Here is a 19,712-nt window from a genome sequence, read left to right on the forward strand (position 1 = left end):
CAATTTAGGGGTAAAGTTTGGGAACCACTGCTCTAGGACAGTGGTTCCCAAACTTTTCAGATGGAGACCCAAAATGTGAGACAATGTGTCACTTCGAGCCGTGTTGCGAGCGTGTAGACCAGCTATTTTCACTATTCTTAATTATTATATTTTATTTAAGGAAATATAGGAAAAGATGGCATTTTTACTCGAGCCGTGACCCATAACAGTTTTCCTGACACTGAATTTTCATTTTGTTTCACTTGGGCTGGGATGGGCGTGCCAAAGCGGCAGTCTTCGGCGATTGGTTCACACCAACCAATCAACATGGTAGCAAAACCGATGACGTCGTTGTCAATGTAGCTAACCCAGTTGCTAAGCTCCTAGCATCTAAAAAAACACGATAAAATATGTCGGAAACCTGTTGTTTCTGTAAAGAAACTATTTATCACAGGTCGATTTAATACCCAGATTGATACGGTCGCAAGTTACCACAGTGGGGGCAGCCATTTTTGTTGTTTAACGTTGTCGAGTTGAAATGTCGATGATGGCCAATCAGCCGCTATACATCAGATTTTCAACCGAGTCTAACACCGCCATAGGAGCCAGGCTACATAAACATTGTTCTGTGATCCAAACAGTGCATCGGGAAACGGTGGTCTAGGACAGTGGTTCTCAATGTGGGGTCCGTCCGGGGACCTCCAGGGTTCCCTGAGGAGTTTCCCTGGGGAAGCAAAAGGAGTTCATGTATCATTGTGATCATTTAACCACTTTAACCATATATCCATTGACTATTTGAAAATAGCAGATCGAGAATGTTTAGATTTTCAACATTTTAATATTTTTGTTACCTGGCAAAGTATTTCAAAGTGATACGCGGGCAAATACACATGCATTTGATGGTCCTTCACATGAAAAAGTTTGCGAACCGACAGCAGTTGGATCGGAGCGGCAGGCTGTCATGACTCTCTGCCTGGCTGTTTCCTGCTGTTTACTGCGTAGCTATGATCACAGATACGGCTATTTATACTGCAGGTTAATGTGGACAGCGCTAATACACTAATGGAGCAAAACGCTCCCGTTCCCCCTTTGGCCGACGAATGAAGAAGTCCAGGGCATAAACGGCGTGCATGAATCCCATAGAACCAAACGCATAACTAACAAAATTGAGGTTACTAGTTGGGTCCTGTTTTAATACCTTGGTGTCATTTATATGTGGTGTTTAAGTATTTGCTCTGTCTTTATCGTCTATGTCTGTATTGACCTGAGAACAATGAATTTCCATTGTGGACAATAAAGGACATCTACGCTAATCTAAAACCATCTATTATATCAGAAGCATGAATGCATGGCCTCGTGCCTGTCTATCAGGTCTTAATAATAATAATAATCTCTTGCGTGGTTTGGTTAGCAGAACAAACGTGTGTCTCTGTAATTGGTTATTCTGACTGAAAACAACCTGAAAGACTAGCAACAACAGTCAGGGCATCATGTGGTGTTGTGGGTTTAAGTTAGGGTCACATCACCCCCTGCCCCTCAGTATAATGATGGCAAATCTACGTCGAATCTATCTTCAAACATACTGTACGTATTGGCCACCACTGCAGAGTTGTGAATGCCTGATTTAGCGCATGCTACTATTCCGAACCCTGTGACATCTTGTTGAAACGCCACTTAACCCATTTTGGGCGGGAACCCCTTTTGGTGTTAGCATTATGTTATGCTTTAGCTATGACTGAGAAAGGAGAGAGGTCGCACAGCTCGTAGTCACGATGCCATCAACATCTTTATTTTTCCAATGTTTCGGCAACAAGTTGCCTTCTTCAGGGAATGCTTTAGCTATTGAAAAATAGCAGATCTACAAGCTCATAGCGCGCCACCGAGTGGCGCGCTATAAGCTTGTAGGTCTGCTATTTTTTTTAAATCGAGGAACGACTGACATAGAAACATAGCTTTTTCAGAAAACTGTCAGGATGTAGAAGACATTTATAGAATCTGATCTCAGGTCAAAATGGGTTAATGAAGAAACAAAGCCAAACAAGAGGATAAAGTAGTGTGAAACTTGTACTGTATAGAGATGAAAGAAATAAAAAACTTAAACGTTAAACTTAAAGGCGTTAAACTGGAGCCCGAAGTTGTGTCCAACGGCCCGGGGCCAAGTAGTTCATGGTAGTTTGCGATCGCAGCGTTCCAAAATTACCAGCTGGCATTTATAGCAGGGATTCATGTGTATTTGTGGGTATTGCCGTTGGCACCCCCTGCCCCCATTTTAATCATCACATTTGCACTCTACTTTCACATGGTGATTTAGGAGGCTTTTTATTTTTATAATTGCAACATGGACACCGACCAGCAATGTAAATCCCCCCTCATCCCACCCCTTCCTTGATGTCGTCCCCCCTCTCCTGTGGGGGCACACTGTGTGTGTGTGTGTGTGAGTGTGTGTCAGTGTGTGTGTGTGTGTGTGTGTGTGTGTGTGTTCTGCGTATTTATTGATTGGACAAGGTCTCGTCTTTCCGTCACTCTTGTTTTAAGCCGCGGCCTAACACCTTATCCTCGCTCCTCACCCCGCCCCTGTGGGAGAGTAGGTCAGGCCAGGGCCCACAGTCGTTTTTCTAGCCCGAGGACGGGTTAAGGCGAGGGGTCTTAGGAGGAGTTGACAGACCCTTGGCCACGGCTCTTCTGATCAGATTTGCCAAGTTAAGAAGGGAAAGCCCCCAGTTACCTCCATTAGCCAATAGCCACGTTGTTTGTGCAGAATGTCACTGTGGGTGGTGGTGGCGGGGTGTGTGTGTGTGTGTGTGTGTGTGTGTGTGTGTGTGTGCTTTGTCAGTATCTTATCTGTATCTCTGCATGTCTCTTGTGATTACGCGTGTTTGTGTGTGTATGTGCGCGTGCATGCACGCGGCCATACTGCACTGCGGTGTGAGCGACTGGTCGAACTCTGCCCTTTGTCGGGGAACCATTTGTTGTGGTCCTGTTATGTCCTGGTATGTGTGGGTATTAAGGGGGGATGATGGGTATTAAGAGGAAGGTGAAGGTTTAGGGTTACACAGCTGAGGGTCCGCCACAGATTGATGCACCCCCAACCCTGCAGTGTTTTATTTTGGGTTCCTTTGTATGTTCGCCAGAGAACAGTTGGGGGCAGAGAAGAAGATACATGAAACGCTCCGTAATGTACACGTGTGTACTTATAATAGGCTGCTGCAGTACGTGTTCCACTGGCTCCAGGGAAATATGCTTTTTATTTGCCCACCAATCAATCTAATCCACTTCACAAGTGAATTTGTTTCACCTGGGGCAGCCGTGGCTCAATAGGTAGAGCGGATGGAAGGTAACCCGGTTTGATCCTTGGCTCCTCGATTTGTCAATGAGCAAGGCACTTAACGCCTAACTGCCACCCTGTGTGTCCACAGCACTCCTTATTTAATGATATAATCAGCCCTTGGAAAAAAGTGAACTTTACTGGAACTAGCTTGGCTGGTAGTTCAACGTATAACTGTCTGATAGTGTACTTTGTGTTAACTTCAAGGACCCCTACTACCATATGCAGTATTTGTCGAGCTACAATGGGGGCGAAAATGGGAGCAAAGGAGTGTGGCTCTCGGTAACAACAAATTGCTGCTGTACTCTGACCATATGACAAGTAAGCACATGACGAGCACATTTTTGTTGTTGTACCATATAGGTGAAATCTAGATTGTTATGTTTCCGGATAAGCCACCATTATTCTCTTAACACTCCACTTCCCCAACACTACACAAGTCACGCTGAGAAGCCAGCTGCATTGACAGGGAATTCCAGGGAGTTTGAATGTTGAAGCTGAAAACGGTTGAAAACATAATCTCCGCCTCCCGCCCTTCTGGCCTAGCAGAGATTATGAAGTAGTTTGTGACAACTAGGTGTCCGTTTGGATCTGAATCCAAACTAACTTGTCATATTATTTACTCAATCAAAAATACTAAATTAATCCCATGCTGCAGATTCACTGAATTATACATTAAATAATTGACAGAATAACGGATTGTGAAATAGTTTGAATAATTGTAAGGCAGTGGTTGTCAACTTGAGACATTATCAATACAATCTTTGTGTTTTGCCAATTATTTGAGGGGGCACACAATATATATATAAAGTTTCGTGGAAATATCTCTCAGTTCAAAATTTTGACCTATTCACCCCCCATTATAACTAATAGGGGCTAATATTGGGGCGGCCATATTGGACTTTCGCCCCAAAATTGACCGGGTTGTCCATATAGGTTGTGACCCTACTGGGTCATAGATATTATTTTTGGTGGACAACTTTGTATGTTATGACAAATGCAGGTCAACCCCCTTTGCCCCCTGGGTAATATCCTGAAGGCCTACAGGTTGTGAATCGCTGATCTATAGCCATATTTCCTTTTTTGATTGTGTGATTTCTGGTCTGGGGTTAATGAAGTATGCGTGCGTGACTCTTGCTAATCGAGTGATGTTAACAACACCAGTCTGTGGAAGCTGCTGATTGTTCTGGACCGCAGATTAGTTTGACCTCTGACACCCTTTGCCAGCAGTTCAGACAGCCCTCAACAGGTGTGTGTGAGTGTGTGCGTGCATGGGGGGGGTGTGTGTACGTGTGTGCATGGGTGTGTGTGTGCCTGGGTGTGTGTCCAGCCGTGGTGCTGCGCGTGGCATTTCTCAGGGTGGAGGTTGTCTCCCAGAAGTCGTTCTGCTGTAATTGAGTCCCTGTCCTTGTGTTTAAAAACAGCCTGACAATGACATGAGCTTGTAGTTGACATTATTGTATGACATGAAGAATGGATGGATGGATGGCATGAAGAGTGATGCTACGTTCAGACTGGCGGCTACAATAAGCTACTCAGGACCCTGAGGAAGATCGCAAGATCGAAATTACTATTTATACTAGCAACTGAATAAAACGGCTTAAACTGGCCGAGTTGCTCCATCGTCTTTTCCTTCTTCTGCAACTGTTGTCCCTGCTCCTGCGACGCACCTAGCCGTTTCAGGCTTGAGGCGTGTTGGTGGACTACCTATGTTCTCAAGCTACCTTTCATTTACAAAGGAAGACATGAAGATAGAAAGCGCTACAAAGCTGCTACAAAGTCTACAATGCTACTATCCAAGTTGAGGTGGCTTCAACTGCAGCTACACAAAACCGTGTTTTAAAGGGGGGCATGACACAGCCCGGTTATATCATTATGATACTGTACATCAAGTTCATGTTGTGATGACGTCGCGCAGCAGTCTGGGGCATATCGTATTTATCCCTACTGTATTGATACGACTCCTCCCGCCCCCGTGATAAAACATTTCCCTGCCTTTATGTATCCCCTCGCTCGCACAGCCTCGCACCACTAAACCAGGAAGTGACTTTACACAGACAATGTATTTTAATTTGTTAATCTGTGCATATGTAGCCCCTCATCCAAGACCCGGCCCACAACAGCCGGGCTCAATCCCCGCCCCCCTGCGCATCACTACACGTCGTAGTTTGCAGGACGTGGAGCGGAAGATCCTCGCGTGAGGGACACGAGGGACGTTGTGTGCGGTGGTCTGCGGTGTGAAGCGCAGGGACTGAAAGACTGGGGGGGTGATTGTAGCCCCTCATCCAAGACCCGGCCCACAACAGCCAGCCCTGCCAATGGGGCTCAGCCCTATTGGCACGACAGGTTGTGTGTCAGTCTGGCGACTAGTGGGAGACTCTGGTTCCATCCCCGCTCCTGTGCATCACTACACATATATAAATATATATTTGGCCCTCAAATATCTTAGTTTTACCAACATTGTTCATGTGAAATAGTTTGTATTTATTACATTTATGAGAAACGCTATACGCTATGGGTGTCCTGGGAGGCTGAGCCTGAATTCTGGCCCGGGAACAAGGCATCTCAAGCCGGGGAGATTACCGGGAGAAGTGTGGGGGCCAGAGAAGACCAGAGGGAGACGTGTGGGGGCCAGAGGGAGAAGTGTGGGGGCCAGAGGGAGAAGTGTGGGGGCCAGAGGGAGAAGTGTGGGGGCCAGAGGGAGAAGTGTGGGGGCCAGAGGGAGAAGTGTGGGGGCCAGAGGAGACCAGAGAGAGAAGTGTGGGGGCCAGAGGGAGAAGTGTGGGGGCCAGAGGAGACCAGAGGGAGAAGTGTGGGGGCCAGAGGAGACCAGAGGGAGAAGTGTGGGGGCCAGAGGGAGAAGTGTGGGGGCCAGAGGAGACCAGAGGGAGAAGTGTGGGGGCCAGAGGAGACCAGAGGGAGTGGGAGAAGTGTGGGGGCCAGAGGAGACCAGAGAGAGAAGTGTGGGGGCCAGAGGGAGAAGTGTGGGGGCCAGAGGAGACCAAAGGGAGTGGGAGAAGTGTGGGGGCCAGAGGAGACCAGAGAGAGAAGTGTGGGGGCCAGAGGGAGAAGTGTGGGGGCCAGAGGAGACCAAAGGGAGTGGGAGAAGTGTGGGGGCCAGAGGAGACCAGAGAGAAGTGTGGGGGCAAGAGGGAGAAGTGTGGGGGCCAGAGGGAGAAGTGTGGGGGCCAGAGGAGACCAGAGGGAGTGGGAGAAGTGTGGGGGCCAGAGGAGACCAGAGGGAGAAGTGTGGGGGCCAGAGGAGACCAAAGGGAGTGGGAGAAGTGTGGGGGCCAGAGGGAGAAGTGTGGGGGCCAGAGGAGACCAGAGGGAGAAGTGTGGGGGCCAGAGGGAGAAGTGTGGGGGCCAGAGGGAGAAGTGTGGGGGCCAGAGGGAGAAGTGTGGGGGCCAGAGGAGACCAAAGGGAGTGGGAGAAGTGTGGGGGCCAGAGGGAGAAGTGTGGGGGCCAGAGGAGACCAGAGGGAGAAGTGTGGGGGCCAGAGGGAGAAGTGTGGGGGCCAGAGGAGACCAGAGGGAGTGGGACTAGAGTGTGATATTGTGATTATGCAATTGTTACCCTAAAAACAAACACAGCAACTCAATTGCATTTTAACTAAGATATTCTTTAGAAATTAATAATGTTTTAATGCCATATGTAGCCAGAATGAATGCTAAGTAATCTGCCATCCAAATGACTATCCCAACCTGCTGGTCCTGCTACTAAGCCTAGTATCCAGTGCTCGGTGCGCCCGTCGTGTGAGTTTTCAGACTTGGACCACGTGATGTCCAGTAATGATATTTTCGGGGCGTGTCCATTGAACCTTTAAACGGTTCCACTCACTGTCTCTCCACACAATTACCGCTTGTAATGTGGGGACAAATTATTACCATCAGCCAGTTGACTTCCACGTGTTGTTTTTTTAATCGCAGGCTTTATATTATTCTTGCTCGTCATCTGACACATGCTTGGAGCATCATCATGGAGCATGTTGATGATCAACACTTTGTATTGCTTTGTAGCTGCCAGTGTGAACGCAGCATTAAGGATGGATGAGTGAAGGATGGATGAGTGAAGAGTGAAGGATGGATGAAAGTGACAGGTGAAGAGGAGCTGGGGTGACAGCAAAGGGTGCAGGTGGGGGTCTAAAGGTCGCCTTGGATTAGAGCTGCATTGGACTGCGTGCCCCCGTATAATGAAGCCTTGGTAAATATTGTTGCCCCCCCCGTGTTGCACGTGCAGGTCCTATATCTTATCACCCCCCTGGATGGATGTCTATGAATCACAAAAGCCATTTTTGAATTTCCCAGAATCAGATGTACGACGTGTAAGTAGTGCATAAGCCACCCTACCCCGTTGCGGAACATGCTCGCATGCGTATGTGTGCGCTAAGGGGGCCTGCATGTTTCCACGCTCTGCTTAGGCCTCTTAAAGAGCTGGCTTTGCTCCTGATAGACATGAGCTTAACAAATAGTCACATGGGACAGATGCTGCTATTTCAGATGCACTCGCAGACTGCCGACGGTACAAGGTTTCAGAATCTAAACTACAAGTTTAGTAACACATCCTAATGAGGCCACCTGAGACCAGGCTTAATGGCAGGGATTATGATTGGTAATGGATTGATCTAGCATATGGCAAGCTATTATTGGCACTTAATAACACTTAATGAAGTGTCGTAATTGACTGGACCGTATATGGTTGCAGTCGTGTTATTACAGATGATGGATTAATTAGTTAAAGTGTTTATTGTTTTTCCTTTGGGATCCAGCGTTACATAAACATAACTGTCCTGAAACCAGAGAACAAATTTCAACCAGCTTAATTTAATTAAAATTAAAGCATCAGGCCTGATTTTTAGATGCTGCCTACTTCTATTTTGCAGGAATTGGGGAATGTGGAAAGTAGGTGAAAAGTAAAAAAAAAAAAAAAAAACTATTTTCACACTACACCAATCAATGCATTGATATACAAAATAATAATCATAATAAAAAGAATATATAATTTATTATTATATATATTATTGTGTGTATGGTGTGCTTCTCGGTTATTCAAAAGCTACGGAAATAATCGTTTCAGCATTAGCTTGATTTCTGTTTCACCCAGCCTTTGTTGTGGTTCCCAAGCCAAACTATTATAAAGTATTATGTTGATGGTGGACAGCAGCACACGGTTTCAGAATCTGAACTATGAGCGGCTGGCTTAGTACCAATTACTGTGATTGATAACACAATAAAATGAAAGCATAGCTGGCTTTTATGGTCTGTGGAGGGTTGTAATCACGTATGGCAGCTTGAATGGATGGAATGGGCATCGCTATTCAGCCCTCGACATTATACTGAGTGATAATTTAAGATGGCCGCTATAGAAATGTCTGATAAGATTGTCATGATAATTATAATTATCCTTGGATTGGTGTACAAGGTTAAAAGCTGTTGAAGTTGGCTTATTATGAAAAATGTCATTTCGTTTGGTTTATCACTATAATGATGGTTATCAGTTTGTTTTTTGGTTTCATCAGAAACTGACTGATGAATTTGTGCATGTCGGTTCTTTTAAAATACATTTCAAAGCACATTTGTGACATTAAAATGTTTGGGTATGATTCTGTAACCCTCTTTTTAAACTGGTTTAAAAACCGTGTGTGATCAAATGAGAAGAGTGTTCAAGTACTGTGGCTGTAATTGATTACACGGAAGCATTGCTGTCATAACCATAGTATTTTTAGTGTGTGTGTGTGTGTGCGTGCGCGTGTGTGCTTAGCCGGTTGTATTAAATCAGGCAGGGCTTTACAATAGATTGACCCTCCATACAACAGTCATGAGAACATAGCTATGGCATTTGCCGGGGGGGGGGGGGGTGTGTGTGTGTGTGTGTGTGTGTGTGTGTGTGTGTGTGTGTGTGTGTGTGTGTGTGTACACAACGGCTCCAATTTGTATGTACAGTTTGATTGATTGAAGTATTAACAGTTTGCAGACTGGGTACATTTCACATGAAAGCTCAACTCGATACAAAGACTGTTACTGTGGACGACACACTGATAAAGCATTACACTTGTTTACAACAGGGTCCACCATTTTCAATTCATCAGAACATTTAGAGACGTACAAATATACACTTCTATATATATAAAAAAAACAGGAAATCATGTAAGGAGGTAAAAAGGGAAAAGAAACATACCGTATACAGAAAGTGGGTTGGGGGTACGTGTGCATTTGTGGGGGTTCATGACATGATGTTATACTTTTATGTTTCATATTGTACAGGCTCTTTATTGTGAGGGGTTTGTCTAAGTGCATGCACCTTCTCAAGCGTGTACTAGAGCCTGACCGAGCCCAGATTGTTTTGGGCTCGATGTCAATCCCAATTTTGGAGAGTCCTAGACCACCACTAATTTTGTTTAAAAAAAGTGCAAAAAGTTTATTTGAGAACATTTAACGTAAAAACAGAAAACAAAATTAAATGTAAATATATGAAAAATGTTTACAAAGTAAAAAGAAATCTGGATACGTCTGCTGCATAATTGACGATGCTGATCAACCGAGGGAAACATTATGTCCAAACCCATATATCGGTTGGGCTTTTGGGCTCTACAGTCTACACACATAAGATGCACCTCCTTGACAGCGCTGTGTTCCTCTACTGGTACTATTTCAGGCTTTCCACGGTCATCCTCAAAATGCTTCTCAGCCGTGCACTTTTCAAAACAATCATCACTGACTGAGGCTCCCGGCTCTTTTTACGAGGGCCTCCATGCCGTTCTGAGGTTTAACATTCCACCTCTGATCTGCTCATCAGCACACTGGAGTGTGTGTCCCTGCATGTTGTGTGTGTGTGTGTCGGTGGGTGTGGGTGGAGGGGGTGGGGTGTCAAAGTGGAAGAATGAAGGAGGACTGTGGGAGATGACCTCTCAACAACTGCCTCATTTATCCAATCTATCTTATCTACAGCACCATGTCTGTCACTGTGTGTATGTGTGTCAGTCATTAAACCAAGCAGGTCAATTAAGACCTGAATCCTTGTTTTTAAACGACCATCTGGCACAAAAAAACTAAACAAAGAAGACCTTTTTGGAGGGTCGGAGGATTTCAATAAAAGGAAGACATGACAACATGACACATAAATCACTTAGAGATAAGAACAGCAAAATAGCACAACAACAACAGGTGGGAAACGGTGCAGTTATCACAACAAGACCGAGCCACCCGTCAATTAGCTACACAGGACCACACCGACACAATAACATCAACTCGTGCAGTACAGACACACAGGTTCACAGACATGATCAAAAGATGCCTTTTAAAATCTATGAAATAGCAGGGCGAGAGCCAAGAAGTCAAATATTTATGATGGCATCGTTTTAATGATTTGTGGGCATTGTGACATTATATAGTCCTGTAACTATCTCCCTTTTAGTGTTGAGGTGTTCCAAAGATCCTTTTGCACACTCCAAAACTAGCATATTTAGCCTGATACATGAGGAAATGCATTATATTTACATTTTATGTACATAATCCCTTGCATAAGAAGCATTCAATTATCATTTCATTCCTTACATAGGCTGCTATCGAGTGACTCGATGTACATCGTCCCTAACATAGGAATCATTCAAGTGACTACCGTAAATCCTCTTTTAGAAACCCGGGCTTTTATTTGTCTCAACCGATTCCGATACCGGGCTTTTATTGGAAGGAGGCAGCTATAAGAAGGAGGCCTATATTTCTACTTTTCAAACCGATCAAAATGAATAAATGACATTTTGGGTCAGTTAGAACCCAGTATGTGCTGGGTTCATGTATTGAAACCAAGTCCTCATGAAATATTAAACGATAAACGGTGTAGTTGCAAGAGCTCACTGGTCATTTTAACCTTTTTTCAATATTGGCATATTGCCTATGGTAAATACCATAATAACCTCAACATATCAATTTATCTTTAACAACCAATGTCAATTTGAAGCTATGATTCCCTGCTTTCATACATTAAATGGCAATTTGAAGCTATGATTCCCTGCTTTCATACATGAAATGGCAATTTGAAGCTATGATTCTCTGCTTTCATACATGCAATGTATGTATGACATGAAAGAAAATCCAATGGCAGTCCCTCAGTCAAATCTGATCACAAATATGCCGGTATATGCCTATTTATTGCACATTAAAATATATGTATAGGCCTACACCTACAGTTAGGCTAGTTCAGATGCAAATAATAACATAAAAATAAAATGTATGATAGGCTATTTCATATAATATCAAAGCAGCTTATATGAACAGTGCAACACTGCAGTGATCCAACTCTTGTAACTTCAACGGGAGAGAGACAGTCGCGTTGGAGAGAGCGAGAGACGCGTTAGAGAGAGAGAGGAGGGGGGTCGTGTTAGCAACAAGCTAAGCTCACAGCATACCGGTACGTTCATTCCATGATCCATAAACGGCAGATCTACTAGGCACATGTAGATCTGCCGTTTATAGAATGAACGTTCGTTGCATGAAGGGTAGATCTGCGGGCGCGCAGCACATCGTGTCACAAACAGCTTGCCTCCATTACTTACTCATTGTAGTAGATTTCACTTGCTTGGTTTTGTGTCATTTTCCTCTCTCCTCCGCAGTTGGACTGCTGCTCTCATTAGTTTTATTGTCCGTGGCCATGAACAGTGCTTACTGCTTAGTGGCGTTCTCGCCCAAAGTTTGTCTGTTAGTTTGTTGTTGTGTTGTGCACGAGCAGCGCGACCACCGGCATCTGGACACTGATGTGACAGCCAGCCAGAGCAGCAAAGGTAACGGATACGGCACTTAAAAAATAAGGCTAATAAAAAGAGGCCGGAATTTATATACTTAATCAACGCCGGGCCCGGTAATTAATAAAAAGGAGGACTTTATTGGAGGCTTTACGGGTATGTACATTGTACATCATCCTTTACATAGGAAGCATTTCAGTAGGCTGATGTACATCAGCCCTTACTGTACATAGTATGCAATTGAGTGACTCGATGTACAGCCTCCATTATATAGGTATTAGGCACAGTTTGTGTTCCCCTGCGGGATCAATAAAGCTTTAGAGTGGAAATGCACTCGAAAGCCCGCTTAAGCAGGCCCTCTACTTGACACATAGAGTATATAAAAGGATAGAGACTGATCTGGCGCGAAGCTCCGCCCCCCCCGCTATTCATGTCAGTGGAAGTTGCTCAGTGGCGTTTTGAAGCACCCGGAAGAGCCTTCTACTTCCGCCTTTTTTTCGATTTGGGCACCAAAATGTGGTGCCCAACATGCGGAAGTGCAAACGCGCTCAATGTTAAATCCCAGCTGCACGGGGTTTCCCAATCATACTTCCACGGGTTTTTCAGTGTTTCCGATAGAGGGCGCTCTTCCGCATTCCCTGAGTGATCTTCCAAAGAAGAGTACACCAGGAAATAACGTGGTCTAAACAAATTCAACCCGGCCCAGTTTAATGTTAAAGGATTTATAAAAAATAATAGTATTGTGTTGACAATTATTCCCGACCCCCCCGATGAGCGTGGAGAGTTGTCTTTCTTTTGGGATGTTTGGTGTTTGCAATGCATCGTCATGGAGCAAAATGTTATGTGGGTCTTGAAGGATTAGTAAGAACACAAAATTGCTGGCACTGCGGGAAGACTGTTCTAGAGAAACTAATGTCCTCCATGTACGTCTGTACAGATTATTTGGAAATTGACTTCCACAGGTTAAAGGTATCACCCAGCTCCACGGCTAATTAGTTAAGACTAGTTGATTAAGTTGAGGCATAACCGTTCTCTCCTTCTGTTTCTGATGGGAAGCTGAGTCTGACTGTAAAAGTGCTGTCATAACTTGAAGTAACTCGATCACTCGCATTCTGCTTGTTCAGTTGTTTGAGTGATGAGTTGTGTACTCTTCAGTCTCTCACACACACACACACACACACACACACACACACACACACACACACACACACACACACACCCCCTGGAGAGATGTTTGGTTAGGTCTGTAAGAGTGTGTGGTGGTGGTATGTGTTTAAAGAAGAGCGCTCCTTGTCTCTCTCGCACACACTAGCAAACATGCACACCCATGCATTCCCGAGTCATGGTCAAACGACTTGTCTTTCACGGGGGTCACTCCTTGGAACAGTACATCGTGCCGCAACTGACGGCGCATGGAAAATGTGTCTAAATGAGTCCGCACATCAATTACATCAACGCATTCTCACCTCGCCATCCTCCCCCATCTCGCCCCCCTCTCTCTGTATTATTTCCCACATCTCTGTGTCTTTCCCCATCGTCACTTCTCCCATCCTTTTCCATCCATTCTACTGTATTCTCTTCTTTTTCTGTCTCTACTATCCACCCTCCCTCTCTTTCTCTGGTTCCCCCTGGCTTTTACATCAGTGTGACTCGTGTCAAAGTTTGAGAAAGTACCACGTACCAAATAATTAAAACGTCCCCCATTCTGTGTTGCCTAGAACTGGAGGTCTGGAAAAAATCAGTAACATTATCAAGTACATCTTTGTGATGTCACTGAGATGTTACTGATTATTTTTTCAGACCTCCAGTTCTAGGCAACACAGAATGGGGGGGACTTTTTATTATTTCCACACAACAACTCTAAGGTATATTAATGACATAGTAAAATGTTGAAAATGAGTGGTATTCCCCTTTAAATGAGTAAATGGCATGGATCCTGACAACAAGTGGGCCTAACAACAGGGTAAGTGCTGCGGTCTAGTAAATGGAGTGCAAATAAAACCATTAAGTGCTACAAAGTAACTAGGATAGAAGTCAAACGTAGCATTTATAGCAACATCCTGCTATCTAAATAACATGCTATTGCACCATAATCTTTTGGCCTGTTCGGCCTTTATTGATTGATGCAGTATATCGACAGGAAATGGGGGGGAGGGAGACGGGAGTGACATGGATCAGGACTCGAACACTCTTGTCAGGCTGCAATGGAGCCTATAAGTCAGGGTTCCCCAATTCATTTTCCTCAAGGGCCATATTTTGACTAGGGTACCAGGCTGGGGGCCTAGTCCGCACGCCCGAAAAATTGGGGTTTTTATTTTTTCATTAATTAAGCTTAGAATAGATGTAGAACAGTTGTTCTCAACCAGTGGTCCGGGGACCACCAGTGGTCCTTGGGGGGTTCCAGGTGGTCTCCAGCTAAATGACGGAGAGTTGGTAACCAAATGATAGATCTTTAACTCTTGAGTTAAACTCTCTTTAACTCTTGAGTTAAAAATCTATTGAAATGAATTCATTTTCAGGGCAAGACCCCATTTGAAAAGATATGGCAGGGATTCTCATCTTTTAATTTGAAGGATGCCCAGTTTGACATGCATAGCTACTGACCCCCATGTAATGCCATTTATATGTGAGTCCTGAATTTATTATAACTTTTATTTATAAAAATCAATGTCAACTTAACTCTGAGACGGTACAAATGGAACCAAATGGACCTGCACGTCCATTTGGTTCCATTTGTACACTCTCTGAGTGCCAAAAGCCCTTGAATATGAGGGCAGTGCTCTAGCAGTGATTCTCATTTTAATTTGAAGGATACCCAGTTTGACATGCATAGGCTATTGACCCCCTTTAACTGGTTCCGTCCATCCGACGTGCCCACACGTCCTAGGGAATCGAACTGAGGGGTGGATCCGACGTCCTAGCGCATCCTCAATGATACGGGGCGAGATAAGAATATTCTGAATCTTTTCCTTTTTATTTGTCAGTTCGCCTTTCGGCTACCGTATGCTACACTCTAGGCAATTGTTAGCTTACCATTGATTTAGCCGTTAGCGTGGCGGAAAGAATGACTCATCTCTCCTAATCCAGGGCGCTCTCCGTGGTTGAACGGATCTATATACTGGCGCTTCATTTCTGCTCCTCATCCGTCTCTCCCGCAAAATATGAACGTTTTTTGGATCATATATCGTATAAATTAAAAAGATTGCAATGTAAGCTAGCTATGTAAAGTCAACTTTTTTTAGTGGATTGTTTCCGGGTCGTGGGTTTCCGAGTAAAAGCGGCCATGTTGTTCCGGCACCCCAGAGCTCCTATTTTGAAGGACTTCCGGCACTGATTGTGTTAATTTAATATCAGAATAACTTGGCGGCCCCCCTGCAAAGATGCTGAGGACAACCCTCTGTTGAATACCCATGCTGTAAACAATCATGCTGCCACCGCTGACTGAAAACATTAAAACTCACTGGCCCAGACGGTAGACCACTGGCCTAGTGATCCCAGCACCTATAGCAGGGTCCCCAATAGGCGGCCCGCGGGCCATTTGCGGCCCGCCAAGCACCCCCTTGTGGCCCCTAGAAAAATTAAATAAATAAACGTTTTTTTTTAAGGTCCCAGATATAAATGGCATTAACGCATACATAGCTAAATACAGCAGCAATAGTAAAGCACAGTGGCGTGCACAGACATTTAGAGGGGCAGGTGCTCAAGTGAAAAAAGGGCACCTTGTGCAGCGCGTGGACCGGCCGGTTGCCTTAATAGTGTGAGATTTATAGATTTTGGGGCATAATTAATATATTGGAAGCTTTGATCAATGTCACCATGGTCCACACACTGTTTCTTTTTTTTCTTCAAAAGGGCACATTGCTGTCCAGAGGGCAAGGGCAGGTGGTGGCACTCTGCAAGTTTAACTAAAGTTTATCACCTGTCCAAAGTAATTTCTGATACAGACATAACCTTTTTTAATCAGCCTATCCTTGTTGATATAACTCCATAGGTCAATGATATAGCATTATGTAGTGATGTATAAATAGCAGCCATTGGCTGTCTGCCAGTCAACTTCTGTGTTTTGGTACGTTTGGGGGTTTCACACCTGATGCTGATTGATGCCATCCGGGTGACTTCTCAAATGGTCTCTCCCAACATCTTCCCTCCGACTTCTCCGCTTCCAATAAAACTAGCAATGTACAGTAACATCCTGAGTGTTAATTTAATTTGTAATTCGAGTCAGTCTTCACGCTTTTCAGAGTGAACGAACACTCCAGATTTTACTGCGCAGTCGGTGCAGTCATTGTGTCTGCATAAAGATTTAGCAACTACCATTTAGTGCTCATGGAGATCGAGTTTGGCCTAGATTTGTGTGTGTGTGTGTGTGTGTGTGTGTGTGTGTGCGCGTGCCTGTGTGTGGATGCCTGTGTGTGTGTGTGTGTGTGTGTGTGTGTGTGTGTGTGCGACCTTGACCTTGACTGTAGTTCCTAATGGAAGAGGCTGTTCTGTAATGAGCCCCCCTCCCTCCACCCTCAGGACAGTGGTATGTAGCAGCCCATAAAGCATGCTTAAGTCCCACTCCGGTTTCAGGGAGTGGAACACCCCCTGTGCTGCGCCCAGCCTCCGCCACCTACCGCCCCACCCCTCTCCTCACACTCTCTGAAATAGCCGCGTCCTTGTCCCCGCGGAGCACCGCGTGTCCGTCTGTGTATATCCCCTTAAGAACGGAGGCCGATTCTACGAAAGCCCCCCCTCTAAATCGGTAGTTCTCACACTTTTCGAGGTATGTGTTTTTAAAAAAAAATAGCAGATGCTGTGAGCATGAAGTAGCCGCACTGCGAGCTTGTACGTCTGCTATTTTTATTTTGTAATCTAAAATGACACGGATGCTTTCCCGGTTTTAACGGGATATATGCGTCGGTGGTTGATTGAGGGGCAGATTGCTGGTGACAGGTCACACCGCGTTCTGTCCCACCGACTCCCCCCAGATTAGCGACCGTGACCCCCATCCCCCCCCCATATCTCGCGCGCGCGCGCGCGCGCGCACACACACACACACACACACACACACACACACACACACACACACACACACACACACACACACACACACACACACACACACACACACACACACACACACACACACACACACCTCCATCTCCATCTTAGCTGTCCGTCGTGTACTGTGATGACGCTTGCTTCTGGTCGGAGGGTCGGCGTTGTTGCCGCTGGTGCCACTTCGTGTGGCTGTCGAGGCCGATGCGCGCGCCGCAGATCTTTCCACAGGGGCACACACACACACACATTACCACTTAATTATAACATTTGTCCATCACTTATCCTGTAGTTCATGAAGGCCATTAGGAGTCACGCATGCATGTGAGAAATCTTTGGAAGCTGTTTTCTCTGATTTGCCTATTCTGTCTTTACAATCTTCAAATGACCATATCTTCTTGAAAAAATCATCACATCATTTGAAAGCTTACATTCTGTACTTTCATAATCTATAAAAAGCTGAAAAATGACAACGCCCCCCTTGTGTCCCGTAAGCATTGTACTTGGACACATTTTCGTTACTTGTGTGGCTGTGTGTCTACATTGCTTTTTGTAACTTGTCCTGTTGGTCATATTCATATATTTTCCACTTTTCCACAGATTCTGATGCACACCAAGGAATTGGTTCAGAAGGTGAGTCATTGAAAAACTATTTATCTACAGTACGGCATTGGTTTTCAAACGCACTGTGGGGATGCACCTGCTCTGTTTAAAATGGTACATAATCAATTAAAACGATATGTTTCATAACTTTTTTTAATAGCACTTGTATGTATTGCAGTAATAATTTGTAGTTGTATAAACCTGGACCTTGTCTCACAGCACACCAGTGTGCCCTCACTAATCATGATGAATTGCATTTTATAGCGCTTTTCCAAGTGCTCAAAGCGCTTTACAATGGGAGGTGAATCAGTACAATTAACAACCTGTTGATCATTCATACATTGGGAGGTGAATCAGTACAATTAACAACCTGTTGAAATGTCAGTTATGTAGGAGGAATCTTGACACCTTTTCAACTTTAGGGCGTGTGGGTGGCATAGAGGTAAAACACAGGCGAGAAGGGCCCAACATGACAGCGGGCCTCTGGCCCGGCTGGACACAAAGAACACAATTGTCAGTGTTCAGAGGAATGTCAGCGAGAGGGAGCACAATGACTAAATTGGGGAGAAAATGGGTCAATTTCTTTCTGACATTGGTGATGGTGGTGTTTTGTCTCTCCTATTACCCGCTAATGTTTGACGTCCTGTGTTGAATCAGATGAACCTGGAGGTAATCTACGGTGACACGGACTCCATCATGATCAACACCAACAGCAGGTTGTTGGAAGAAGTCTTCAAGCTCGGCAACAAGGTGTGTGTGGGTGTGTGTGTGTGTGTGGTACAGAGAAGTTGTGTATTCCCCATGATCTCCTGTTTCTGTAGCATGATGTACAAGACAAGTACACCCTCTGGATATGATGCTAGTATATCAGAGGGACTTACCCCAAACCTTGATGCAGAGTGCCAAGCAGGGAGGTATTGGGTCCCATTTTTGAGGGGCGCTAGCCCCTCCTATATACAGCTTTTGTCCCCACACGTCTCAATATTTGCCATTAACAATGAAAGGAGAAATTAGGTCAAATGTCCGCCAAATATTACGATGACGAGCGCCCCTGACATCACACAGGTGTGATTTATTATAGTCTCTACCAGTCGTGACTTTTTCACAGCTTTCTGCTCATTGGCTGTCCTTAAAGCCAATGGGGAGTCCGCAATGCAAGAGCAACGGTCACAGAATTCAGCGCAACACTCGCTAATTTACCAACACCTTCAATTTGTTTTTCACGCAAACTAAAGCAAGGGGAAAGAACTAAAGAAGTATAGTGGACCAAAATATATAAATAAAATCACTACAAAGCTTCTACTAAAAGCTGCAGACTTTTATTTAACTCCTTTGACCACTGTTCCAGAGACGACAAATTCTTCAGGGCTTGAAAATAACTTTTTTACTAGGTAGCACCAGTGCTAAAATGTTTACCAGTGTAACAGTGTTAAAGGTTTACCACTTCAAAAATATAGGAACACCCACTCAAATTTAAGGAGCACCAATATGTGATAGCCTTTTTTCCCTCTTAAAAAAAAAAAAAAAAAAAAAACATTGTGTACTGTAAAATGATGAAAGCAGAGACGAAATGTTTTTATAATCGTCATGGGGGCTCCCCCGCGCAAAGTCAATGCAAAGACGAGAAGTCGCGGCGCGACCTGGCGCGGTACAAACGGGACGGACCGAGGCGAATATATATTATTCCAGATAGAGTAATGATATATTCAGGTCTAATTCCTCATGGGGGCTCGAGCCCCGCTGCCCCCACGGAGTCTACGTCACTGGATGAAAGCATTAAAAATGCCTGGTAGGCCACCACTGGGACTTTATGCAATATGCTGGGGCCAGCATTCTTTAACGCTATATAAATCGTATATATTATTATTATTATTATGCAAGAGTCATGACGGTACTTTCCAACGGTTTTAGCTTGGCGCAAGCTGGTATAATTCTTTGTCATTCTTGTTTTCGTATGACTGGGATTGAACTCGGACATCCCACCACTCTCGGGGCACTCTTACTAAAAGGCCTCTGAGTTGCAAGGG

The 19,712-nt window shown here is 44.8% G+C and overlaps 1 protein-coding gene across 2 annotated transcripts in view; it reads left to right on the forward strand.

Moving 5' to 3' along the window:
- The window catches only part of pola1 (polymerase (DNA directed), alpha 1), a 100,134-nt gene that overhangs the window by 22,375 nt on the left and 58,047 nt on the right, over positions 1–19,712 (forward strand). For both annotated transcript variants that reach the window (XM_079489705.1, XM_079489706.1), the window contains exons 27-28: positions 17,683–17,715; positions 18,343–18,435. In XM_079489705.1, coding sequence (XP_079345831.1) covers positions 17,683–17,715; positions 18,343–18,435 — 126 coding nt within the window. The remainder of the gene's footprint in view (positions 1–17,682; positions 17,716–18,342; positions 18,436–19,712) is intronic.

This window comes from Electrona antarctica, assembly GCF_951216825.1.
Source record: "Electrona antarctica genome assembly, chromosome: 20".
Classification (NCBI taxonomy): domain Eukaryota; kingdom Metazoa; phylum Chordata; class Actinopteri; order Myctophiformes; family Myctophidae; genus Electrona; species Electrona antarctica.